General features: G+C 42.3%; 2 protein-coding genes and 2 pseudogenes across 3 annotated transcripts in view; all 4 read right to left on the minus strand.

Annotated features, from left to right (window-relative positions):
- Positions 1–15,295, minus strand: part of LOC102124557 (ubl carboxyl-terminal hydrolase 18-like) — a 43,034-nt gene extending 27,739 nt beyond the window's left edge. The window contains exons 1-2 of the mRNA XM_065521758.2: positions 6,736–15,295; positions 4,735–4,811 (exon numbers count right to left, since the gene is read on the minus strand). Of these exons, the coding sequence (XP_065377830.1) occupies position 4,735 (1 nt within the window). The 5' untranslated portion in view covers positions 4,736–4,811; positions 6,736–15,295. The remainder of the gene's footprint in view (positions 1–4,734; positions 4,812–6,735) is intronic.
- LOC102119992 (immunoglobulin lambda-1 light chain) overlaps positions 1–25,697 on the minus strand; it is a 306,764-nt gene that overhangs the window by 98,157 nt on the left and 182,910 nt on the right. The gene's annotated exons all lie outside the window — the stretch shown is intronic.
- LOC123567272 (actin-related protein 2-like) lies at positions 11,138–25,466 on the minus strand (annotated as a pseudogene).
- Positions 17,388–21,597, minus strand: LOC123567276 (ADP-ribosylation factor-like protein 5A pseudogene; annotated as a pseudogene).

Raw genomic sequence — 25,697 nt, forward strand, 5'->3', positions numbered from 1 at the left:
AATACGAACACACACACACACACACACACACACACACACACACACACACACACACACGAAATCCAAAGAAACATGCCACTGTAAGGTAAGACTCAATAGAAATAAATAGATTTAGGCCACTGAGAACTGCTTGAAATAAATGAAGTGCCAGGCACGGTGGCTCCACGCCTGTAATTCCAGCACTTTGGGAGGCTGACGTGGGCAGACTGCTTGAGCCCAAGAGTTCACGACCAGCCTGGGCAACATAGCAAAACCCCATCTCTACAAAAATATACAAAAATTAGTGGATGTGGCGGACATGTCTGTAGTCTCAGCAACTTGGAAGGCTGAGGTAGGAGGATCACTTGAGCTTATGAGATCTAGGCGGCAGTGACCTATGATAGTGTCACTGCACTCTAGCCTAGGAGACAGAGTAAGACCCTGTCAGGGAAGTGAAGGGAAGGGAAGGGGAGGGCAGGGGAGAGAATGGTAGGAAGGGGAGGGAAGGAAGGGATGAAAGGAAGAAAGGAAGGAATAGACGAAGTCTATTCATCCTTTTTTTCCTTTTTGATAGTCTTCCTTATTCCATCTAAGAAATTCCAGCTAAATCTGCCTGCAGATTAAGGAAGATTTAATGGAATAAGGAAGGTGATCAAAAAGGAAAAAGGGTCTATTGAAAAAAAAAAAAAAAAAAAAGGCCCAACAGATTTGAAAAATAACCAAATACACCTTTACAAGTGAAAAAATACAAATGTTGAAACTATGAATTAAACAGCTGAAGAGAAAATCAGTGAATTGGAACATAGATATGAAAAAATTTCTTAGGATGCAACATAGAAAGATGAGAAGAGAAAAAATATGAAAGGTAAAGAAGCTGGGGGTAGAGAACGAGTGATTCTAATGTGCATCTAATCACAATTCCTAGAATTCCAGATCCCCAGATGAGGTGGTACTAAGTGGGGGCAGTGGGTGGGGGTGCAGTGCAGGACTGTTCCAGGCAGAGGGAACAGCATGTGCAAGACCCTGAGGAAGCTAACCAAAGCCAGTCTGCTAGAGCTCTTTTCCTGTGCTGTCTTATGCAGGGCAATGCTGGGGCACAGATGGGGCTTAAACTCTGTCCCTGCAGTAGGCAGTCTGGTGGGGAGCCAGCCACAATGAGATGGACAACCATAATACTGCCTGGCCAACTCCATTTCCCCTTTGACTGCTAACTACACCTCGTCTCCCCAACTCTCAGGCCACATAGCCCAGGTAGAGCTAGCCCTAGTCCTTCATGCCTCAGGGAGGGACACGTGACCTTGGCCGGGTCAACCACAGCCAGTGAGGTCCGGTTCTGAAACCTGTTAGAATCACTGGGCAGAGGAAATCTCTGGTTCATCCAAGGTTGCTGACAGGGGAGAATATTGGTCTGGAACCACCATGAGATGGAACTAACAAAGAAAGGCCCCCTTTGAGCCCTGGATCCAAGTTTCCTGAAGATACCCTGGACATCACAATTACAGTAATACATTTCCTTTTCTGTTTGAGCTGGTCTGAGCTGTTTTTTTCCTGTTACGTATATAACTCCTTGCTCAGAAATCCCAAAGGCTGGAGACCCCACGAGAGGACTCAGCCCAGCCTAGGGGTCAGTGAGCCTTCTTATAGGAGGTGATAGCAAGGGTGGGTCTTGATAGTTGCACCAGAGTTAGCTGGAGGGAAGAGGTGTGCCTTGTAGGCTGGTGCAGGTGCTAGCTGCCTTGCCAGGAGTCAGGACAGCTCACTGGCTCCTGGGCACAGTCTCTGCCCAGGCAGACCCTGGGATCCCAGATCAGCTGTCAGCAGCAGCTTCTGAGGGCCTTGGGGCTTGGCAGGCGCAGAAGGCCTAAAGAGGGAACAACTCAGAAGCACTGCATAGGGGTGGGGCAGGCCAGCCTCCCAAGGATCTTGTTTCATGAGTCATGTCGGTGGCAGGACCTCCAACCTCAGGATCCACTGAAGTATGTGAGAGGAGCTGTGTCAGGAGGTCACCACCTATCCTGTCCCTCCCTGGCCCACAGTAATGGCCAGTGCCATGGCCACACCTAGGTCGTGACACCAGGCAAGTGCAATGGGCAGGGCACCAAACCAATTGGGCTTAAGAGTAGGCTTTCAGTTCTATAATAAAGTTGTTTCAGCTCCTTGATGCCAGCTGACTGGGCACCCACCCACGTTCAGTCTCTTGCAGATCAGCTGATCAGTGGGCTGCATGGGTCTCTGCCCTATGCCTGTGTCACTACCAGCCCAGGCTCCCATGCCCAGTTTAAATGCCCTCTCCTCCAAGAAGCCTTCCCTGACCACCCAAGGCATAAATGTTCCATCCTGCCTCTACCAACCCTTTGAACCCAGGACCCCAGGCTGAAATGGGATGTGGTTACTTGTAGGTATGCTGTATTTTTCTTTGGTTCATCTCTGTCTACTCAGGGCCCAGCTAGAACATGGCAAGAACATCTGATAAGGTAAGTCCTAGCCAAAGAAATCACGACAAGGAAAGAAATAAAGGGCATCCAAATTGGAAAAGACGAACTGTCTCTGTTTGCCAATGATATGATCTTATACCTAGAAAACACTAAAGATTCCTCCAAAAGACTCCTAGATTTGATAAATAAGTTCAGTAGTCTCAAGTTACAAAATCAATGCATGCAAATCAGTAGCATTGGTATACACCAACAATGATCAAGCTGAGAATCAAAACAACTCAATCACCCCCCTTTTCTTTTTTTGAGATGGAGTCTCACTCTGTCACCCAGGCTAGAGTGCAATGGCATGATCTGAGCTCACTACAACCTCCGCCTCCTGGTTCAAGTGATTCTCCTGCCTCAGCCTCCCGAGTAGCTAGGATTACAGGCACCTGACACCATGCCCAGCTTATTTTTGTATTTTTAGTAGAGATGGAGTTTTACCAGGTTGGCCCATGCCTGTAATCCCAGCGCTTTGAGAGGCCAAGGTGGGTAGATCGCCTGAGGTCAGGAGTTCAAACTCAACCCTTTTACAGTACCTACACACAAAAAGTAAAATGCTTAGGAATATACTTAACCAAGGAGGTGAGAGATCTCTACAAAGAGAACTATAAAACAATGCTGAAAGAAATCACAGATAACCACACATGAATATACATCCCATGTTCATGGATTAGAACAATCAATATTGTGAAAGTGACCATATTGTCCAAAGCAATCTACAGAGTCCTGCAATTCCAATCAAAATACCAGCATTGACTGGGCACAATGGCTCACGCTTGTAATTCCAGCACTTTGGGAGGCCTAGGCGGGTTCATCACCCGAGGTAGGGAGTTTGAAACCAGCCTGACCAACCTGGACAAACCCTGTCTCTATTAAAAATACAGGCCGGGCGCAGTGGCTCAAGCCTGTAATCCCAGCAATTTGGGAGGCCGAGGCGGGCGGATCACAAGGTCAGGAGATCGAGACCACAGTGAAACCCCGTCTCTACTAAAAATACAAAAAATTAGCCGGGCGCGGTGGCGGGCGCCTGTAGTCCCAGCTACTCAGGAGGCTGAGGCAGGAGAATGGCGGGAACCCGGGAGGCGGAGCTTGCAGTGAGCCGAGATCGCGCCACTGCACTCCAGCCTGGGCAACAGCGTGAGACTCCGTCTCAAAAAAAAAAAAATTAAAATAAAAATAAAAATACAAAATAAGCTGGGCATGGTGGCGCATGCCTATAATCCCAGCTACTCGGGAGGCTGAGGCAGGAGAACTGCTTGAACTCAGGAGGCGGAGGTTGCAGTGAGCTGTGATCGCGCCATTGCACTCCAGCCTGGACAACAAGAGCAAAACTCCATCTCAAAAACAACAACAACAACAACATCATTCTTCACAGAATTAGAAAAAACAATCTTAAAATTCATATGGTATCAAAAAAGAACCCAAATAGCCAAAGCCAAAGCAATCCTAAGCAAAAAACAAATCTGGAGGCATCACATTACCCAACTTCAAATTACACTATAAGGCTATAGTAATCAAGACAGTATCAAAGCAGTGTCCACTGGTATCAAGTACTGATATCAAGGGAGATACACAGACCAATAGAATAGAAAGAGAATCCAAAAATAGAGCAAAATACTTACAGCCAACTGATCTTTCGCAAAGTATACAAAAACAAACTGGGGAAATGACATCCTATTCAATAAATGATGGTGGGAAAATTGGATAGCCACATGTAGAAGAATGAAACTGGATCCCTATTTCTCACCATATACAAAAATTAACTCATGATGGGTTAAATACTTAAATCTAAGTACTGAACTCATAAACATTTTAAAAGGAACCCTAGGAAAAACTCTTACTGACATTGGCCTAGACTAAGAATTTATGACGAAGGCTCCAAAGAAAATGCAACAAAAAAATAATCAGGACCTAATTTAACTAGAAAGCTTCTACATAGCAGAAATAATCACGAAAGTAAACACACAACTTACAGAATGGGAGAAAATGTTTGTAAACTATGCATCTGACAAAGGACTAATATTCAGAATCTACAAGGAACTCAAATCAGCAAGAATAAAACAAAGAATCCTGGACGGGTGCAGTGGCTCACACCTATAATCCCAGCACTTTGGAAGGCTGAGGCATGCGGGTCACTGACTTAAGGTCAGAAGAGTTCAAGATCAGCCTGGCCAACATGGTGAAACCCCGTCTCTACCAAAACTATACAAAATTACCTGGGTGTGGTGGCAGATACCTGTAATCCCAGCTACTCAGTAGACTGAGGCATGAGACTCACTTGAATCTGGAAAGCAGAGGTTGCAGTGAGCCGAGATTGCGCCGCAGTACTCCAGCCTGGGTGATAGGTGAGACTGTCTAAAAACATAAATAAAATTTAAAAAAAACCTTTATAAACATAAACTTACTTCACTCTTCTTAACGACCTTGGTGGTATGCTCTGTTTAATCCCTATTAACATACAAGGAAACTCGGGCACAAAGAGGCTAGGGTTACTTGTTCAGAGTCACACAGCCAGTGTGCAGCAGAGCCAGAAGTCAAGCCCAGGGAGTCCCTCTTAACCCCGGGCCATGACACGTAATCACCCTAGGTGTGCAGTGAAGGGAGACGGGGAAGGGACTCACACCTGAGGCCACACAACCAGGGTTCAGCCCCAGGCAGGCTCTTTCTCCACACAGACAGGGCCGGTTTGGGCCCCTCCTCCTTTCTCTTGGTGACATTTTGCCCGTGGGCATCCTGTGGGCAACGGGGAGGCTGAGTTTGTGGTTTGTGGGCGTGTTTCAGGGAGCACAGCTTGATGGGGTCAGTCTTTGTGTGCAGAGAGAAGAGCTGGGTGGAAGCTGGCTAGATGACCGGCCTAGGCCTCCAGATGAGGGAAACAGGAAGAGAGAACGAGGGAAGCGTCCTGGCCCTCGTATTGCTAAAAGAAACCCCAATCCCCAGGAGGGGCATGTAGCGGTGAGGTAGGGACTGCTGGTTCCCCCGGCTGCTGAGCAAGGGCTGGCTGTGGATAGGTCTCCAGGAGCGGAGGGGAGCTGTTAAAGATTGAGACCGCGCTGGGAGCGGTGGCTCATGCCTATAATCCCGGAACTTTGGTAGGCCAAGGCGGGCAGATCACCTGAGGTCAGGAGTTCACACCAGCCTGGCCAACATGGAGAAACCCCATCTCTACTAAAAATACAAGAATTAGCCAGGTGTGGCAGTACACGCCTGTAATTCCAGCTACTAGGGAGGCTGAGGCAGGAGAAATGCTTGAACCCAGGAGGCAGTGAAGTGAGATTGCACCACTGCACTCCAGCCTAGGCGACAGAGTGAGACTCTGTCTCACACACACACACGCACACACACACACACACACACAAAGATCACACTCAGCCTCAGCCCTCTGTGTTGTACAAACTGTTCTCCTAGAGCAGGCTTAAAGGGGCCCATGCTGGGGACACCCAGGTTGCCAGGCAGCTTCGTGGGCACTTCTGGAGAGGCCTCCCTGCCTGCAGACCAGCTCTGGGGTGCTGCAGAACTCACTTTCATCTCTCCTATGGTGGTACTGTAGGCAGCCCCATTTGACACCATGTGACTATACCTAGTGGTCACGTGACCCTAAGACACCACAACATAGGTCAGCACAGAACCAATAGCTGGTGGCAGGAAGCAAGGAGCTGAACAGGTGGATTCACCCCTAAAGACTTCAGCATGGACATCCCAGAAGAGGCAACAGCTGATGGTGTCTCCTGGAGGTTTAGAAGATGCAGGGACACCTGGAGGTCTTGGGGGCCACATAGAGCCTTGGGGAGTCTTGAGAATTTAGAGAGCCTAGGAGACCTTAGGATGGCCTAAAGGGCCTGGGGGGCCTTGGGAATCTTTGAGGGACCTGGGAAGGCCTTGAGGGGGGGTCTCTGGAGGATCTTTTGGGCCTTGGGGGCCTGGGGAGCTTTGGGGAATCTCCAGACGCCTAAAGGACCTTGGGAAGTCATTGGGACTTTAGGGGGGACAGGGGATATAGGAGACCTGAGGGGTCTGGGGCTTTGGGTGGGACTTGGAAAGGGGTGCTGGGAGGGCCATGGCAGGTGGAGCAGCACCCCCAGAGGGCCCAGGTCATGCTGCGGCCATGGCCTGGGCACCGTGCTCCAGCTCTGGGGGCCCCTGGTCATTCCCTCCATGTGATGGGGGATCCCAAGACTGCCCCAGTGTCCCTGTGAGGGTGAACTGACCCCAAAGGGACAGGCTTTGCCCCCTGCTCTCAGGCCTGCATGCCTCACACTCCACTCTCACGCAAACTCACCCGAAAGTACCTGAAGCTGTGGGGTCTACCAAAGGCTTTCTGGGGAGGTGGAGGAAGGAGCCCCATTGTAAGACATTCCCGTGTCCCCAGAACTCTTCTCATGCTGACAGCCACTCTCTTCACTGGTTTGTATGAAGTGTCCGGAACGGTGTCCAGCATACAGGTGTGAGCCGTCATTCTCACTGCTGTCATCATTGTCACTGCTGTCACTGTCTTTCGGTTCTCTTTCCCAGGCGGCCTCTCAAGATCCCTCTTCTTGCCTCCAGTGACCTTGGGCCTTTCACATCATAACAGATGCGTCCTGCGATGCTCCGCACGTGAAACAGGAAGACCCTATAAATAAAAACAGGCAATCTTCCCCCATGGGGCTTAGTTTTTTTTTTTTTTTTTTGATACGGAGTCTCGCTCTCTCACCCAGGCTGGAGTGCAGTGGCGCGATCTTGGCTCACTGCAACCTCTGCCTCCCGGGTTCAAGTGATCCTGCCTCAGCCTCCTGAGTAGCTGCGATTACAGATTACAGGTGCCCGCCACCACCCCTGGCTAATTTTTTATATTTTTAGTGGAGATGGGGTTTCACTATGATGGCCAGGCTGGTCTTGAACTCCAGACCTCAGGTGATCTGTCCACCTCAGCCTCCCAAAGTGCTGGGATTACAGGTGTGAGCCACTGCACCCAGCCCACTGTGGGGTTTAGAAGCAGCTCAGCACAGCAAGTGGTGGGTGCCACCCAAGGAGGTGGCACAGAGGACAAAAGTCCACAGAGGACAAATGCAGGCGGTGTGGACATCAGGGCCCCACTTGAGGGGCCAAGGCCGTGAGCAGCCACAAGGGGGCCCCAGTGAGCCTAGTGCAGGGTAGGTGGGAGGTTAATGCACAGCTAAGTTAGGCTAAGAAAAATGTGGCAGGGTTCCCCTGGGGCAGCAGGTAGGGGCTCAGCTCATCCTGGCTCCTGGCTGCACAGTGCATAGTGGGCATCTCCTCTGCCTGAGGAGGAAGGGCAGCCTACGGCCAGCAGGTGTGCCAGGATCCTCCCACCTGAGCTGGGGCCCGGAAGGCAAACACAGGGCAGCTGAACCCATTGCAGAGCAGGGCCTGATGGCTGGATTGGGAGCAGGTGGTCACCAGCTGGTTCTGAACAGACCTCCACACATCCCCTGGATCACCCAAGCCCTTTCCAGGCCTCCACCCTCCGCCGCAGGCCACATCCACAGCCTGGGCCCTTCTGTGCTGAAGGCTGTGCCCCTGGAACTGCCTGGGCCCTGGAGCAGCGTTTCTGGGGCTTCGGCCCAGGGGAGCTGACTGTTCATGGCTACCCTCACACCACACTCCTTTTCCAGGCTGCACGGGGCAAGAGAAGGATGATGAAGGAGGGCTGGGCTGGCCTTGCTGGTCATCAGGGTCGCTCATCTCCGGAGATCTGGCTGGAGCTACGAGCTGAGAAAGGACAAGCTGGTAGCAGGGGCCAGGGCTGGGTTTCTGGTGGGCCAGGCCCCATTCTAGGGAGGTCTGTGCTCACTGCATCCCTTGGGACACAAGCTCAGAGTCAGGGCCTCAGGCATTCTGGCCTGTCAGGCTGCCTGCCTCAGCCCCGGCCTGCCCAAAACAAGGCATCCAGGGACACTGGCCTGTGGCACACATGCCCATAGCTTTGCTGTGTGCCCATCTTTGTTGCCCCTCCTTTTGGAGGGACACCCTGCACTTAAACAAATGAACCCAGTAAAGAGTCACTGCCCCCACCCACCATCCCTGACTCAGGCCAGAGAAGTGAAAACCATCTGATCTCAGAGGAGCAGCCTGGGGGCACAGCAGGGCCCCAGGGGACTGGAAATCAGCCCAGAGTAAGCAGGCTGGAGGCCAGTTATCTGGAGGATCCTGAGCAGAGAGTAGGGCAGGCCCTTGGTGCCTTTCCTTCCAACAGGGGAAACTAAACGGAGTGAGTGATGTCAATCCAGGACCCACCATGCAGGTGCCAATGACAGAGGCCAGCGGAGGTGACCACAGGTCCTGCCCAGGACAGTCCTGAAGAAGGATGGTGGGGCTGGTGTCTGTATTAATTTGCTGCATTGCTAGAAAGGAATACCGAAGGCTGGGTAATTTATAAAGAAAAGATGGTGGCCGGGCATGGTGGTTCACACCTGTAATCCCACCACTTTAGGAGGCCAAGGCAGGCAGATCACCTGAGGTCAGGAGTTAGAGACCAGCCTGACCAGCATGGAGAAACCCTGTCATTACTAAAAATACAAAATTAGCTGGGCGTGGTGGCAGGTGCCTATAGTCCCAGCTACTTGGGAGGCTGAGGCAGGAGAATCACTTGAACCCAGGAGGTGGAGATTGTGGTGAGGCTGAGATCGTGACTGCCATTGCACTCCAGCCTGGGCAACAAGAACAAGACTCTGTCTCAAAAAAACAAAAAAAGAAAAAGAAAAAAAGAAAAAAACCGGCAGTTTCTCCAAAAACTAAATATAGAACCAACATATGACCCAGCAGTTCTACTTCTGGGAATCTATCCAGAAGTGTTGAAAGCAGAGTCTCAGAATATTTGTACCTCCATGCTAATAGCAATAGTGTTCACTTCACAATGGCAGGAAAGTGGAAGCAATTAAGTAACCACCAACGGATGAATGGAGAAACAAAACGTAGTACAAATATACAATGGCATGTTATTCAGCCTCACAAAGGACAGAAATTCTGACACATACAACATAAAATACATTATGCTATGTTAAACCAATCACAAAAAGACACATACTGTATAATTCCACTTATATGGGGTACCTAAAGTTAGAGACAGAAAGAAGGGTGATTGCCAGGAGCTGAGAGTGGGAAAGGAATGAACAGTTGCATAATGAGCGCAGTCTATTCTGCAAGATGAAAAGAGTTCTGGAGACGGTGTACAGTGACATTAATATGCTTAACAGTACTGAACGGTGCGCTTAAACATTGTTAAGATGATAAATTTCCTTTTATGAGTATTTTAACACATTAATAGTTTTTTTAAAATTTCAAAAGTAATCCCCAATGATCCTTATAAAGATTACTTTGAGAACTCTTATATGAATAAAGCTTTCCTCTAAATTTGCTCTATTGTATCAAATTATGTTTGGAATAATAAGTTATAAGGCAATATTTTGACTAGTAAATATATATTGTAAAATACTTCTCATATCACTTTATAATTGTTGGTCTATTTAATCAAGGTGCTTTCTGTAAATCTTCCCACGATTATTTGTAAATTTGTATTATAAAAACAATTCTAATTTGTTGTTTATATAAAGCATTGAAAAGCAGTTGGTGAATACTTTAATAATTTACTTTTAATTTAAAACATTATTTCTTCTCAGAATACATTTTCTGTAAAGACGTATTGGATTATTTTACTTCTCACATAACTGCATGTCTAGTTCTTCCAACAGGGCAAGTGGTGGCGCTTTTGTGCAAGTAATAGGCTCCAAATTATCAGTTCATCCCATAGGAATTTTTATAAGAGAGTAAGGTTAATGAATGCTAGAAAATGCATCTAGCACTTAGATTGATCAGTCACACACTGCAAGAATAAACAGTTTTCATCTTGTTTTGGTTATTTGTTTTGAAACGTAATCATATAGGTTAATTCTTATGGAAAGCATGGATTAAACTATGTAACACCATTTTAATTTCAGAAATTACATTGAAATATTAATCCTGTAAAAATATTCACTCTCTAATTTTTTTTCTCCTCTGAACAGCACCTGATGCTATTCGGAGGAGAAAAAATAAATGTTTGAGTATATATGCATACATTTTTAAACATGGCAAATGTGAGATGCAATATTTCTCATAGATTAAAACAAAAAAACTCAAAATCAGTCATATTCCTGTTTCAAAATATAATGTATTTTGCTGGATTACCACACTTATGCTGTTACCAAAATCATCATTTTTGTACTCACATATCAATACATCTCAAAATACAAAAGAAGGTATCATCACAATTTCCGACCTACTCAAAACCTAATGGCCTGGCCATGGGCTGATACAGTAAGCCTTCTGTGACTCAGATTTCTCTGATGTAAAATAAACACATTGGACTGGATAATGGCACTGATCATTTACTCCACATTTTACAGAGCAGTTTTTAAAATAAAAAAGCGTAAGTCCTTGTTGATTCTGAAATAAGTGACATTTAACAAGTGATTTAAACTTCTATGAGACTTGATTCATAAACCCTACAAAGGGAGTCAGGAGATAATGACATAATAAACATATATAGAATGTAATTTATTTTTATTAAGTTCTCTCATTTAGTCCTCATTGAAACCTTAAAATAGAACTATTGTTAGCCCAAAATTGAATCTAAGATTTGACCAATTTGCTAACTTATCAAAAGTCATAATAATCAATTAACCTTTCTTGACCCAAAGTAATTCTTTTTTTTGACATTTCCACATATAAATTTATTTTTTCCCAACTATAATTTTGGATTTATGTACAAGTACACAGATACTACCTTATTTTTCGTGCTTACCTTGAAGGACAGAAAACAAGATCATATTTTATAAATGTGGTATAAAACTCCACATCATCTCATGGTGTCATGTCAACCATCCAGACACTAAACCAACTGTAACAAGGTAGTGCATGCTTCAAACATCCAATTAAGAATAAATCTGAGCCAACACCTTGATGACATGGGAATGTGCTGATACCATGTTAAACTGATGTGGCAGCAATCCAAGGGACTAAGCACATGATTATTCAAATTAAAAAATAAAAAGGACAAAAGGTGTGGATTTTCTGGGCTACATCACAGAATATTTGTCTGGTGAAACCATAATACAGATTTGAGTGAAGGGGATTTTTAATAGATAACAAGTAATTCTTCACAGTGATTTGAGAAAGTATGAGAACACATGAGAAAAGCTTGGTAATTTCAGATTTACTTTTGTAAAACCATGTGGACAGATTAAATGTTACGCTTGCATTTTGAACGTTATAAATATAAAACATACAATGTTAAATACTGATCTCCCTGCCTGACCTGGGTTTAGATATTGAGTATTTCGCATTTTATAGAAAAAAACTTTCAAAGATTTGTCAATACTTAAGTGTATACTATTATTCCTCACCAAATTCTTCATGAAATTTAAAAGGCTGCTATTAAAAGTAGTTTTTTTTTCCCCCCTCAAATATGCTAAAACATGTGAGTTTGGATTAACCTTCAGATTTTCAAGGCATGAAAGATACACAAATAGAGTACCCAAGAATATGTTATAACACATTTAGGATCAGTTTGTTTCCAGTTGTGACAGGAATACCTTTGACTTTCAGGCACTGAAGAAAAATACCCTAAGCAAACACGGAGTGTTCTGGGTCATGTTACAATCTAAGAAGTATCAATCAATTTTTAAGCCAAATTCTTACATTAATTTGAGAAACACTTGCATTTTATAATTGCCAAACAATGCATTTATATAATAGAAGATACAACATTTAGAAATAAAAAATTTCACACTATATTCCAAATACTAAAATAAAAGAAATTTGCAAATTAAGGTATTATCCATGTTCCTCAGAAACATGCTTTACTTTTACTCTGAAATTCACTTTAACTGCTTGACATATAATACTTAAAAATAATACAGCTAAGTTGTTTAATAGTATTTGTAGAATGTTACTTTTCTGGGTAGACATGTTTCACACAACAGTTTTCAATTAATGCTGAGCATTCATTTAATAATTTTAATCATAATTTGAATCCATGATTAATGGATTAATAATTTATTCACTAATTTAGATGCCATAAGAGAATCACTGAAAGGAATAATCTGATAGTTGCTCATTGTACAACGCTATCCATTAGTAATACTAAGCCGAGAATCTGATTGCTATTCCACTCTGTCGAATTACACATTTGCATGTGTGTGATTTTGGTCAACAACAAAAAAATCGATACACAATGTCATGCTTTTTCCTTTTCCTTTTTAACAAGCAGCTCAATGATTTAGGAGGTTGGTTAGTACAATATAAAGAACATAGGGAGAAAGTATAAAATGGCACTGAACACCAATGCCAATACTTACCTCATTATGGTTATAACAAAGGATATTATTAATATTTGTCTAATTTGCTTTTCTTTAGAACATAAATCAACGCCATTAACTTGAGGTGTATACAAAATACACACACAACCTTAACCAAAATACTTTTCATAAGTAACACTACATTTTAAAAGACTGAAAACTGAGTATCTGTGCTGATTTGTATTTTGACTTAATGGAACAAGAAAACAACATTCAACTAGGGAGGGTTATACTGATAATAAAGCTCTGAAAATTCAAAATGTCTTCCTCTCCCTTTGTACTTACCACAGGCTACACAATGCCCTGAGAGGATTCGTTATGAGAAAAATATCACGGCTTTAATAACTTACTTTGGAAAAACTAATGAGAAAGCAAACTGGAAGGTGAGACTTCATCTTTGCTTTTTTTTCTTTTTGATTTTGAAAAAACCTGATTTTTTTCTGAATCAAAAAGAAGTATTTCATGTTAAATTTAGACTGTTTAGCTTTCCACTATTCTCAAGATACTTTCCAGATATTAAGAGTACTCAGAACTGTATAAAAGTGAACAACCAATACCATGTTGGAAAGAAAAATGTTTAAATGTTAAGACTAATGTCTTGGGGACATTACTAAATATATTTCTAAGAAACCCTTCTCAAAGGTCAAAATATTGGCAATTCTAATTTAAAAATTTAGAATTTTCAATTATTGGAAATTTAAGTAACAATAGTTTCAAGGGCGAAGAATCAGACTGCTTTTGAAAACAATTTTTTTTTTTTCCCTGAGGGATTCATACTTGACAAGAACTCCAGTTAAACCTAATACTCCACCCAAATACCAAATTCAAATGCATTATTTCACCTTGGAATAGTAACATTATAAAATGGAATTTCTAAATTATAACATATATACATAACACACCATTTTAACTGTCATGTTTACAGGCAGAATTATGAAATCAAAAACAAATTCTACATTCAAGAGACAAAATGATAAATGCTCTTTAAGAGTCCATTCCATCCGTTGTTGTCTTCTACTCCCACATTGTTAAATTATGACCAAAGGACCAAAGGCCAAATCAATCCCCAAGTCAATCCCATTTCCCTGAACGCAACTGCCAGCAGGTACTGACCCTACATACGCATCCTTTTAACAAGCCCCGTTCTCAAAAGGCTAGTGGTATTTATATAAGAACTTATTCCAAATTGACTCTAAAATCCACATTCCCAACATCTAGTGTGGGCTATTCATGTGTTCTGAGACATCTCCAACATGCAGGCAAACTTATCTGTTCATATTGAGGTAAAACAGACAAAGAAACACATTATTAACAGAAGCTACAGAATTAAAACTAATCTTTTACTGCTTATTTAAGCTAATTATGTATTCTTACAAAACAGAGATCCTCAGGTCAATAATTTGATTTTAGTCACCCCCAAATTAAGCCTCTTCTTTCAAAGCCATTATTAGTTTAAAAACATTTCTTTAAAAGAAAAAAATTATTTTTTTCTGGAACCTGTATTTTGTAATTAGTGTGATGCAATTTCTTTTTATTTTTCAAACTTAGAAATAACTCATGTATGGGTACTATTTGATATTTTTTTCAGATACCAAGAAATACCGACAGGATTCATCAATAGGATTTTCTGACACTGGCAGGAAGGTCTGCTAACATTTACAAAACACCAAAGACTCCTCTTTCAAACTTCAAAGATGGCTGAGAATTAACAGTTATGATTAGTTTTTCAGTACAAATTAAAAATTTAAATCTTGATTTTTTTTTTGGCCAACATTTTAAATTTCACTCTACTTCAGGTTTCAAATCAAAACAAACAAACAAAAAACTAATGAAAATTACTCAACCAGCAACAAGTCCCGTATTCCAATGTTATTTTTAAACCAATTATAACCTACTGCCAGTAACTACTTGAAAGTACCTGCTTCCTTTATTAAGCACTGGTCAGTTACATAAAAGAATAATTTGCAAGGATGATACCTGGCAATGGGTTACCTTAATGCTTATGGAATAAACAGAAGCATTATCAAAACACCAAATCTTAAGCACTTTTAAACCTGTAATTTGAATTGCCAAAGGATTTTTAAGTGTTACTTTTCCATTAGTAGATTGTAGGGAGTCTAGTCCCAGCTAACATGGTTGATTTTAAAATACAAATCCCTAAGCCACATAGTAATGGAATACTACACTTGTGCTTTTTATATCATATGGAAACAGCTCCAGGCGGAGCACAAGAAGAAAACCTGTCAAATCAAAGTACAGTAAATAAAGTTCCTCTATGTACTCCAGTGAGAAAACCTCAAAAATCAGAAGACCATCCACTGTCACCCATCCCCAACAAAAAATCACCCCAAAACACTTTAGTTTTGAACCTAAAATTTCCCTAAGATGTTCACAGGAGAAGCTTTGAGGTAATTAAAGCCGCAGCAGTACAGTTGAAAGCGCCACACTACAGAGGAAATGCCCTAAAGGGTTCAGCAGCTGCCCACCCATCCCGAACCACCCCGCATCTCAGTAATATGTAAAAGCTCCTGTTAAAAGATTTTTTCTTATGGTAATAAAGGCATACTACCTAGTGTGCTAAAGATTACAACTAGCAACATTAGAGCAGTAAAGTGAAAATAGGAAGCCTACAGGAATGATCTAAATGCCTACTTAAAAGAAACAAGGACAGGATCCTAGCCCTCTTGTCTATGTAGGGAAGCAGTAGAATGAAACTCAGATTTACCCACATTAACAAAAATTTAACAAAGCTTCCCCAAGACACCAGAATAAAACTTGACCTTTCCAGTCTAAAAGGCACAGAGAGGCCTCTACCATGTCCTGAAGTTGAATGAGTTCAAAGATTGGCAATAAAGGAAAAAAGAAAGCATTATGGGTATGTTGGGAACAAGCTTTGGAGTTTTTCGAACAGTCACACCAAGTTTCTCCAGCACACGGGCACCCTTTTCCTGGTACTCTTGTCGGGTCATCCAAAAGTTGTCTTTGTCTTTCATGGTATCTGCTAGAACTGCACCACCCAGGAATACCATGTGCTTTCTGCTGGGTGGGTCTCCAATGCGGATCTTAAATTTAGAAAGTTTTTCCACATCACCCTTTAAAACTCATTCTAAGTAAAGCTGTTTTCAGTTCTCTTTCCAACCGTGCAGGCAGGCCAGGATACATAGCAGACCCTCCAGAAAGCACCATGTATTTGTAGGATTCAGATTTGGTATCAGTGTCAGCTGCCTGAATTGTGTTAAAAAGCAATTCAGCAACACCAGCTCCTTCAACATTGATCAAGTGAGGCTGAAATAAAACTTCTGGGGCTTCAAATCTCTCTCTGCCGATTTTGATGACATGACCTTCTGGGAGTGTGTAAGATTCAACTACTACTGTGGTTTCTAAGGCCAGTTTCTGCTCTTGCTCAATATTATATCCAATGTAACAGTTTTTCTTTAATCATGTGAACCGTTTCAAAATCAGCAGGGTGGTTGAAGGCGTATCCTCGCAATAGAAGCAACCTGCTTCTATTTATATCCCTCCCAGCAATATCCGGTCTCCTGGTAAGATGAGGGAGAGAAAAACCTTCATCTATTGGGCATGTGAGTCACACCATCTCCAGAGTCTACCGCTACATCAGTCAGTAAACCTTGAGCGTAGAGTCAGAACTGTCTGGATGGCTACATACACACTGGAAAACTGCTAAGTTTCAAACATTACCTCTACAGTCTTCTGTTTTGGTTGGGTCCATAGCAGGTTCTGAGAGTAACATTTTACAATTTCTGGTATCCGTATTAAGTTTCTCTGCTCCAAACGTGTAGTCCCACAGGTGTTTCATGTCATTCCAATTTCGTACTATGCCATTTCCCACAGGGTAGTTAACTTCTAACATTAGTCGTAATTCGCTTGCCTCATCACCAACCATAAGATCCTTGTTCAGGGCCGGGCGCAGTGGCTCAAGCCTGTAATCCCAGCACTTTGGGAGGCCGAGATGGGCGGATCACGAGGTCAGGAGATCGAGACCATCCTGGCTAACATGGTGAAACCCCGTCTCTATTAGAAAATACAAAAAAACTAGCAGAGTGAGGTGGCAGGCGCCTGTAGTCCCAGCTACTCGGGAGGCTGAGGCAGAAGAATGCCGTAAACCCGGGGGGCGGAGCTTGCAGTGAGCCGAGATCCGGCCACTGCACTCCAGCCTGGGCGACAGAGCAAGACTTCGTCTCAAAAAAAAAAAAAAAAAAAAAAAAAAAAAAAAAAAAAAATCCTTGTTCAATGTTTCCCACTTTGGTGGTTGATCTGGTAACAGTTCTTCTAACCAAAGCTGGGAAGATGTGTTCTGGAAAGTTAGGGCCTGCACATCCACACTTCACAAACCCGGTGCCATTGTCGCACACCACCACCTTCCTGTCCTGGCTGTCCATCCTCCGCCAGGGGGAGAGCCGCTGCCACCCGGCCGTTTTCTCTTCTTCCTCCTCCCTCTCCCATCTTTCGTTTCAAATAAGTAGTCTTAATTTGTCCTCCTATAGAAAAAGTTTAAATCAGTTTATTATAAATATATCTAAACCATTAATTTTTGCAGCTTTCAGGTAAAGTCCAGCACTTCATTTATACAAAGTCAATGAGAAGAGGTCAGTAGAGATCTAATCTTAAGTCAAGACATCATCCATTCAAGTCTTCGGCACAATCCCTCGCCAGTTAGAGCACATCATGCCTGGATATGCCACTGGTGATCTTTAACAGAAGGTAGCTTCAAAAACTTGCCGATTTCTGCTACAGTCATGCATTCTTTAACATCTTGTTTATTAGCTAAACTCAGCAATCAGGCTTTTCTTAGGTCCTCAAGCACTAACATTTTAGAGTTCTTCTCTAGTTACAGAAATCCTCTCTGTACTTCCCACACTATTACAAACTCTGTGTTAGTATAGTAGGTGTTCCAGGAAGAACCAAGAGATTCTTGGCTACCAATATCCCACGTTAGGAAACGTGTATTATTAATCACTCTCTTGTACATGCCTTCCTCTTGTAGGAGATATATGTACAACTTCATTCAAACAAAACTGGTAGAGAATGGTAGTTTCCCTGCATTATCCAGCCCAACAATGAAAACTTTGTGCTCCTGGTGATGGAACAGTCTCCATGTTCTGGTGAAGAAAATTCTCATTCTCGGGCAGCGGACCCCTGCTCCAGACACCCGGGCTGCCTGGCCTCCCCTGGCTCAGGCTGACTGGGGAAGGGAGAGACGCACTGGAGCCTCTGCCGCTGCCCCGGCCGCGGGCCTGCTTCTAGAGAACCGGAGGCAGGCCAAGCCCAGGCCGCCCTGCTGCGGGCAAGACCCCATAGCTGTGGACGCGGGACTGGCCTGGCTCGCGGACATTGCCGCCACGTTGTCTGCGATGAGCCTCGTGGGCCAGCGCCCTCCCCCAGCTCCTCTAGGGCAGCTGCACCGAAGTAATTCTTTTTCCAACACACAAGGTCCCTTGCTTACCTAACAGGACCAAATGAAGTGAAAGCATGTTAAAACTGTAATCCACTATTCAAACATTACAAATGTAATTCACGCATACCACTCTACATGCAACGATGCAGTACTTTCAACATTTGAATCCATACCACTCTACATGCAACGATGCAGTACTTTCAACATTCAATTTTCTATGTCAAGTGTCCTATATAATTAAAAAACTATCAAGATTTCTCTTTTTTTTCATCAATGAGTTTGGTCTATTAAAACAACACAATAAACATAATAGACCATGTGACAGCTTCCCAACATCTATCTATCTATAAAGTTTGTATAAGATTAAATCTCACAAGAAGAAACGTAAATATAAGTAAAATAGAAGAAATGATTTAAAAATCAAAACAGATCATATACGGGCTTGTGTAAAACTTACAAATGCTTCAACAAAGAATTACAGTTTGAGAATTTTAAACTGTTCACGATATGCTTTGGAAGCAAGCATATACTGGTAGAAATGTGACAGTGAATAAAATGATCGGGTAATATAAATGAAAAATGGCCTCAAATCAGTGGTAGTAAGTAACCAATGTGAAAAACTGGATGGAGAATTAACTGCAATTATCTGTATTAAAATAACTTCTAGATTTCTTATGTAACTCAAAGTAGAACTACCATTCGATCCAGCAGTGACACTACTGGGTACCTACCCAGAGGAAAAGAGGTCATTACATGGAAAAGACAGATGCATATGCATGTTTATAGCAGCACAACTCACAATTGCAAAAATATGAAACCCATCAACCATATGCCTATCAATTAAAAATGCCCATCAACCAATGAGTAGATGAAGAAAATATGGTATATATACACCGTGGAATACCAGTCAGCCATAAAATGGAATGAAATAGCCTTTGTAGCAATTTGCTGGCGGCAGCCGGAGGCCATTATTCTAAGTGAAGTAAACTCAGGAGTGGAAAACCAAGTATCATATGTTCTCACTTGTAAGTGGAAGCTAAGCTGTGAGGATGCAAAGACTTAGAATGATGTAACGGACTTTGAGAACCCGGAGGGAAGGGTGGGAGGGGGTGAGGAATAAAAGAGTACATATTGTGAGTGCTGTGTACACCAGTCAGGAACGGGTGCACTAAAATCTCAGCAACCACCACTACAGAACTTACTCATGTAACCAAAAACCACCTGTATCCCAAAACTATTGAAAAATAAGAGAGTCCTCGATGCAATAGGAAGGTATGCAACATAAAAAGAGTAATTGACCACATGTAGCTGAAAAAATAAAAAATGATTTTTCAATGCAAAATGAATGATTGTTGTACAAAAGGCATTAGTTTGTCATGACAGATACGAGTGTGATTCTATTCACATTGCATTGCTAGGGTGAAACGGACACAGACATTATACAGTTTGGGTGAATGTGGTATTTTTCTTGCCTAATTCAAACAGATCTTGTACAAGGAAAGATACTCTTATATAAAACCGAATTTGTTTCCACACATATTCCATTTATTCATCGTAAAGGAGACTGAAAATAGCATTCACAAAATGTAATATAAACTATGTAATAAACGTGACACGGTAAATTTGGAATTACAGTAATCAGAAACTTCAAATTGAAAGAGCAATGAGATGATTTTATGGCCTGTATATATAGACAAAAACTAATGAAATTTATAGTATCTAATTGTGGTGTGAAGTGTGGGAAAACTGGTACTGGTACTATTACACAAAATTAATGAAAATAAGATTTTTGCCGGGCGCAGTGGCTCACGCCTGTAATCCCAGCACTTTGGGAGGCCGAGGCGGGTGGATCACCCGAGGTCAGTAGTTCGACACCAGCCTGGCCAACATGGTGAAACCCTCTCTCTACTAAAAATATAAAAATTAGCCGGGCGTGGTGGCACATGCCTATAATCCTAGCTACTTGGGAAGCTGAGGCAGGAGAACCGCTTGAGCCTGGGAGGCGGAAGTTGCAGTGAGCCAAGATTGCACCACTGCACTTCAGCTTGGATGACAAAGTGAGACTCCATCTCAAAAAAAAAAGAAAAAAAAAAGTCATATTTTAACATGCTCATTGATTTTGGATCAGCAATTCCAAATCTCAGAAGCTGTCAGAAGTATGCTTAATTGCCCATAGTGATATATGCTCAAAGGCACTCATTATAACATTATTTATGGTGGGTGAAGATGAGAAAAACCCAGGCTATCTCTTGGTGGTGGTGAATGTTTTAAACAAACCAACAGAAAATAACACTTCCCAAGGGAACATTCTTACAGTGACTATGACCTAAAACTTGTGACATTCACCACTTTTAAAATATGTTGAGCATGTTTAATACATAGTTGCACTGTGAACTCATTAAATATTTGCAAAATCGTAAAAAGAAAACGTATGAAAATAAAAGGAAAGGTTACAATATAAACAAACATAACTCACATTTAATTCACTGTTCTGATTAGCAGTGCAGTTATTTATATCGGTAATTGAGCTTAAGACTATATGCATGCTTTTTCTTCTTTCACATTTTTATTTTTAAAATAAAATCGAATATATTTAAGTGAACAGCCTGTTTTGATTCATATATATTAAAACCTTCATATGTATTTGTATATATACATATACATACACATAAATACTACAGTCAAACTAAAGAACTTATCTATCTTCTCATATAGACAACAGCATCTAAAATATACTCACTTTGCAAATTTCCAGTATACAGTATTATTAACTATAATCACATAACTGCAACTTTGTACTTTTGACCTACAGATCTCCTTTTCTCCCACCTCCCTGTCTCTGGTAACTACCATTCTACTACCCTGCTTCCATGTATTAAACTTTTTAAGACTCTGGCCGGGCGCGGTGGCTCACGCCTGTAATTCCAGCATTTTGGGAGGTCGAGGCGGGTGCATCACCTGAGGTCTGGAGTTCGAGGCCAGCCTGACCAACACGGAGAAACCCAGTATCTTAAAAATACAAAAAATTAGCAGGGCATGGTGGAACATGCCTGTAATACCAGTTACTGTGGAGGCTAAGGCAGGAGAATCGCTTGAACCCGGGAGGCGAACATTGCAGCGAGCTGAGATCGCGCCACTGCACTCCAGACTGGGCAACAAGAGTGAAACTCCATTTCAAAAAATAAAAAATAGAAACAAAATAATACTAATAATAATGGAAGATCTACCTCAATAACCCACTGTGATCAACACACCACTATAGTCAATGGGCAGATCATCCAGACAACAAAAAATCATCAAATAAGCTGTACTCTATATCGAATGGATCTAACAGAAATTTACACAGGTTTGTATGACTCCACGACTTCACAATGCAAATTCCACTCAGTAGCACATAGATTATTCTCCAGGATAGGCTGTGTGTTAGGACAAAAAGCAAGTAACGGCACATTTTTAAAACTGAAATCGGCCGGGCGCGGTGGCTCAAGCCTGTAATCCCAGCACTTTGGGAGGCCGAGACGGGCGGATCACTAGGTCAGGAGATCCAGAACATCCTGGCGAACACGGTGAAACCCCGTCTCTACTAAAAAATACAAAAAAAAAAACTAGCCGGGCGAGGCGGCGGGCGCCTGTAGTCCCAGCTACTCGGGAGGCTGAGGCAGGAGAATGGCGTAAACCCGGGGGGCGGAGCTTGCAGTGAGCTGAGATCCGGCCACTGCACTCCAGCCCGGGCGACAGAGCCAGACTCCGTCTCAAAAAAAAAAAAAAAAAAAAAAAAAAAAAAACTGAAATCATATCAAGTATCTTTTTTGACCACAGTGGAATACTACTAAAAATCTGTAACAGCAGTAACTTTAAAAACTGTACAAATATATGAAAATTAATATACTTGCTCATGAACAATAAATGAAAAAATTAAAAATTCATTGAAACGAGTAAGGGAAATTAAAAATTAATTGAAACAATAGAAACACAACGTAAAACCTGTGGGATGCGGCAAAAGCAGTTGTAAGAGGCAAAGTGCATAGCTATAAATGCCTAATCAGAAAAGTAGAAAGATCTCAAATAGCCAATCTGATAGTACACTTCAAGTAATGAGAAAAGCAAGAAAAATCAAACGCTAAAATTAGTAGAGAGAAACAAATCATAAAGATTAGAGAAGAAATTTTAAAAATAGAAACAAAAAATTACAAAAAGACAAAGGAACAAAGAGCTGCGGTTTTTTTTGAAAAAAAAAAAATCAAAATTGACAAGGTATAATGAGCCTAGGAAAAAGAGAAAACTGCAGTAAAATCATAGATGAAAAAGGAGACATTACAATTGATTACACAGAAACACAAAGGATCGTAAGAGATTACTAAAAACACCTATATACAAACGAATTGAAAAACCTAGGAGATAATGAATACATTTCTGAAAACAGCAATTTCACAAGCTGGAATAACAAAAAACCTCAACAGACTAATAAAGTAATGCAATTAAAGCAGTAATAAAAATCTCCCATCAAAGAAAAACACAAGAATTATGGTTTTACTGAATTCTACCAAACATTTTTTAAAAACGTAATGCCAATTTTACTCAAAATATTCCCCAAAAAATGAAGAGGAAGGAGTAATTCTAAACTTGTTCTATGAGGTCAGCATTACCCTGCTACAAAAACCAGACCAGGACACGACACAGAAAGAAAACCACAGGCAAATATCTCTAGTGAGCACAGATTCAAAAAATCCTCAACCAAATACCTGGGGATTCATCGGAGGAATATGAGAATGATTCAACAAACACAAATAAATGTCATACATCACATTCAGCGAATCAAGAACAAAAATCATATGTCAGCAGATGCTGAAAACGAGTTTTAAATAAAATTCAACATTCTTTCATGATAAAAACTCAAAATGAGTACAAAAGGAACATAGCACAATAAAGGCCATATATGGCAAACTCAGAACAAACATCGTAATCAAGGGGGACAAGTTAAAAGCTCTTCCTCTAAGATCTTGAACAAGTGTGGCTACTTTCACCACTTTGATTCATCATGGTACTGGGAGCCCCAGCTAGAGCAATTACACAGGAGAATGCAATAAAACCCATCCAAATTGGGAAAAAAAGTCAAATTGTCTATGTTTGCAGGTTACATGATCATATACACATAGAGAACCCTAAAGATTCCACAAAAAAACCTACGAGAAATAAATTTAGTAAAGTTGTAAGACACAACATCAATATACAAAAATGAGTAGCACACACAGCAATAGTGAAACACATACGAAAGAAATCAAGAAAGCTGTTTCATTACAGTAACTACCCACCCCCTCCAAAAAAAAAAAAAACAAACAAAAAACCAAAAAACAAAACAAACAAAAAAAACCAATGATACCTAGGGATAAACTTAACCAAAAAGGTGAAAGCTCCTACAATGACAACTATAAAACATAGATCAGGCCGGGCACGGTGGCTCACGCCTGTAATCCCAGCACTTTGGGAGGCCGCGACGGGCGGATCACGAGGTCAGGCGATCGAGACCGTCCTGGCTAACACGGTGAAACCCCATCTCTACTAAAAATACAAAAAATTAGCCTGGCGTGGCGGCAGGCGCCTGTAGTCCCAGCTACTCGGGAGGCGGAGGCAGGAGAATGGCATGAACCCGGGAGGCGGAGCTTACAGTGAGCCGAGATCGCGCCACTGCACTCCAGCCTGGGCGACTGAGCGAGACTCCGTCTCAAAACAAAAACAAAAAAACCATAGATCAAAGACATTAAAGTAGACACAAGTAAACAGAAAAATATCCCACGTCCATACACTAGAAGAATAGTGTTAAAATATCTCTATCAATACTCAATGTGATCTACAGAATCAATGCAATTCACGTTAAATTACAAAGACTTCGTTCATAGAAATAAAAAAAAAACTATTGCAAAATTCACATGGTAATGCAAAACACCTCAGATACAAAAATAATCTTGAATAAAAAGAAAAGCTGGAGGCATCACAATACCTGATATCAAAATATGCTACAAGATATACTATAAATCCACAGTAACTACAAATCTATAGTATGATATCAAAACAGCATGGCACTGTCAAAAAAAGGGGCAGGGGAGAGACAGAGACAAATGACAGACATAAACAGAATAAAGAACTCAAATAAATTCACACATTTACAGTCAACTCATTTTTAACCTGCGCATCAACACCACACCTTCCGGAGAGCAATCTCTTCAATAAACTGTGCTAAGAAACACTCAACACCCACATGTAAAATAAATCTAGACAATTATCATACACAAAAATCAACTCAAAATAAAGATTTAAATGTAGGACCTGAAACTATATGACACTACCAGAGAAGAAAATATAGGATAAATGCTTAATGAAATTGGTGAGGACAACGAATTTTCAGACAGACATCAAAACTACAAGCAACAAAAGCAAAAGTAGACAAATGTAATTACATTAAGCTTAAAAGCTTCTGCAAAGCAGAGGAAGCAGTCAGTACAATGCAGAAACAATCCAGATAATGGAAGAAAGTACTTGCAAACTATGCAACAGGCAAGCGATTAATAAACAAAATGTAGAAACACTACTTAAAAGCAAAAATACAAATAATCTAATTTAAAAATCAGAAAAAAATCTACCAAAAACCTGTGTCCCCCCCCATTTCCCCAACTTCTTTTCCCAATTGCCTTCGGCCCCCTTCCTCTTGCCACCCCTTTTTCTTTCTCCATCTACCCCCAAACTGTTTCCCCACCACTTTTCTGCAAAGCCCACTCTACTCTCCCGCTCACCACCCTTTTCCCCACCATCTTTTCCCCTCTCCGCGGCCACCCTCTTTCACCCTATGTGCTCTCATTCCCGTTTTACTCCTCCATCTACCCAAAAACATTTTCCCCCGCGTTTCCCAAAGCCTTCTCCCCACCACTCCTGCTGCTCACCACCCACTTTTCCCCCTCCATCTACCCAAAAACTTATTTTCCCACCATCTTTTCCCCACCCTGTCTGCAACGCCTTCTCCTGCTTGCCATCCTTTTTCCATTTGGCACTCACCACCCTCTTTACCCCTCCATCTACCCCAAAACTATTTTCTCCCCTCCTACCACTTCAGCTGCTGCTGCCGTCTCCGTGGCTGCCACCAACCACAACGAGGAGAGGTGCGATGTCACAGGCCCCAGCCTCCAACGTGGGGCACGTAGCTCTCCCATCTTCTCAACCTCTAGCCGGACAGGAGCAGCTCCCGCTGCCGGCGGCCCTCCTACCGCTCTTGCGGGGCTGCGGTCTCAGTCTCCACCATCTTACCACAGCGAGGCGAGAAAAGAGCCACAGAGCCGTGAGCTCCGGCCTCCTGCCTCCAGCATGTAGTAGGAGGTGGCTTCCTAAGCTAGAACGGAGCACCGCAGCCCACCCAAACAGAAAATCCTGGAACAGCCTGACTGCTCGCTGCAGCATGCTTTATATACTGAGGTCAGGCAATGGGGGGGGAGGGTGGGG

The sequence above is a fragment of the Macaca fascicularis genome, chromosome 10 (assembly GCF_037993035.2).
Source record: "Macaca fascicularis isolate 582-1 chromosome 10, T2T-MFA8v1.1".
Lineage (NCBI taxonomy): Eukaryota > Metazoa > Chordata > Mammalia > Primates > Cercopithecidae > Macaca > Macaca fascicularis.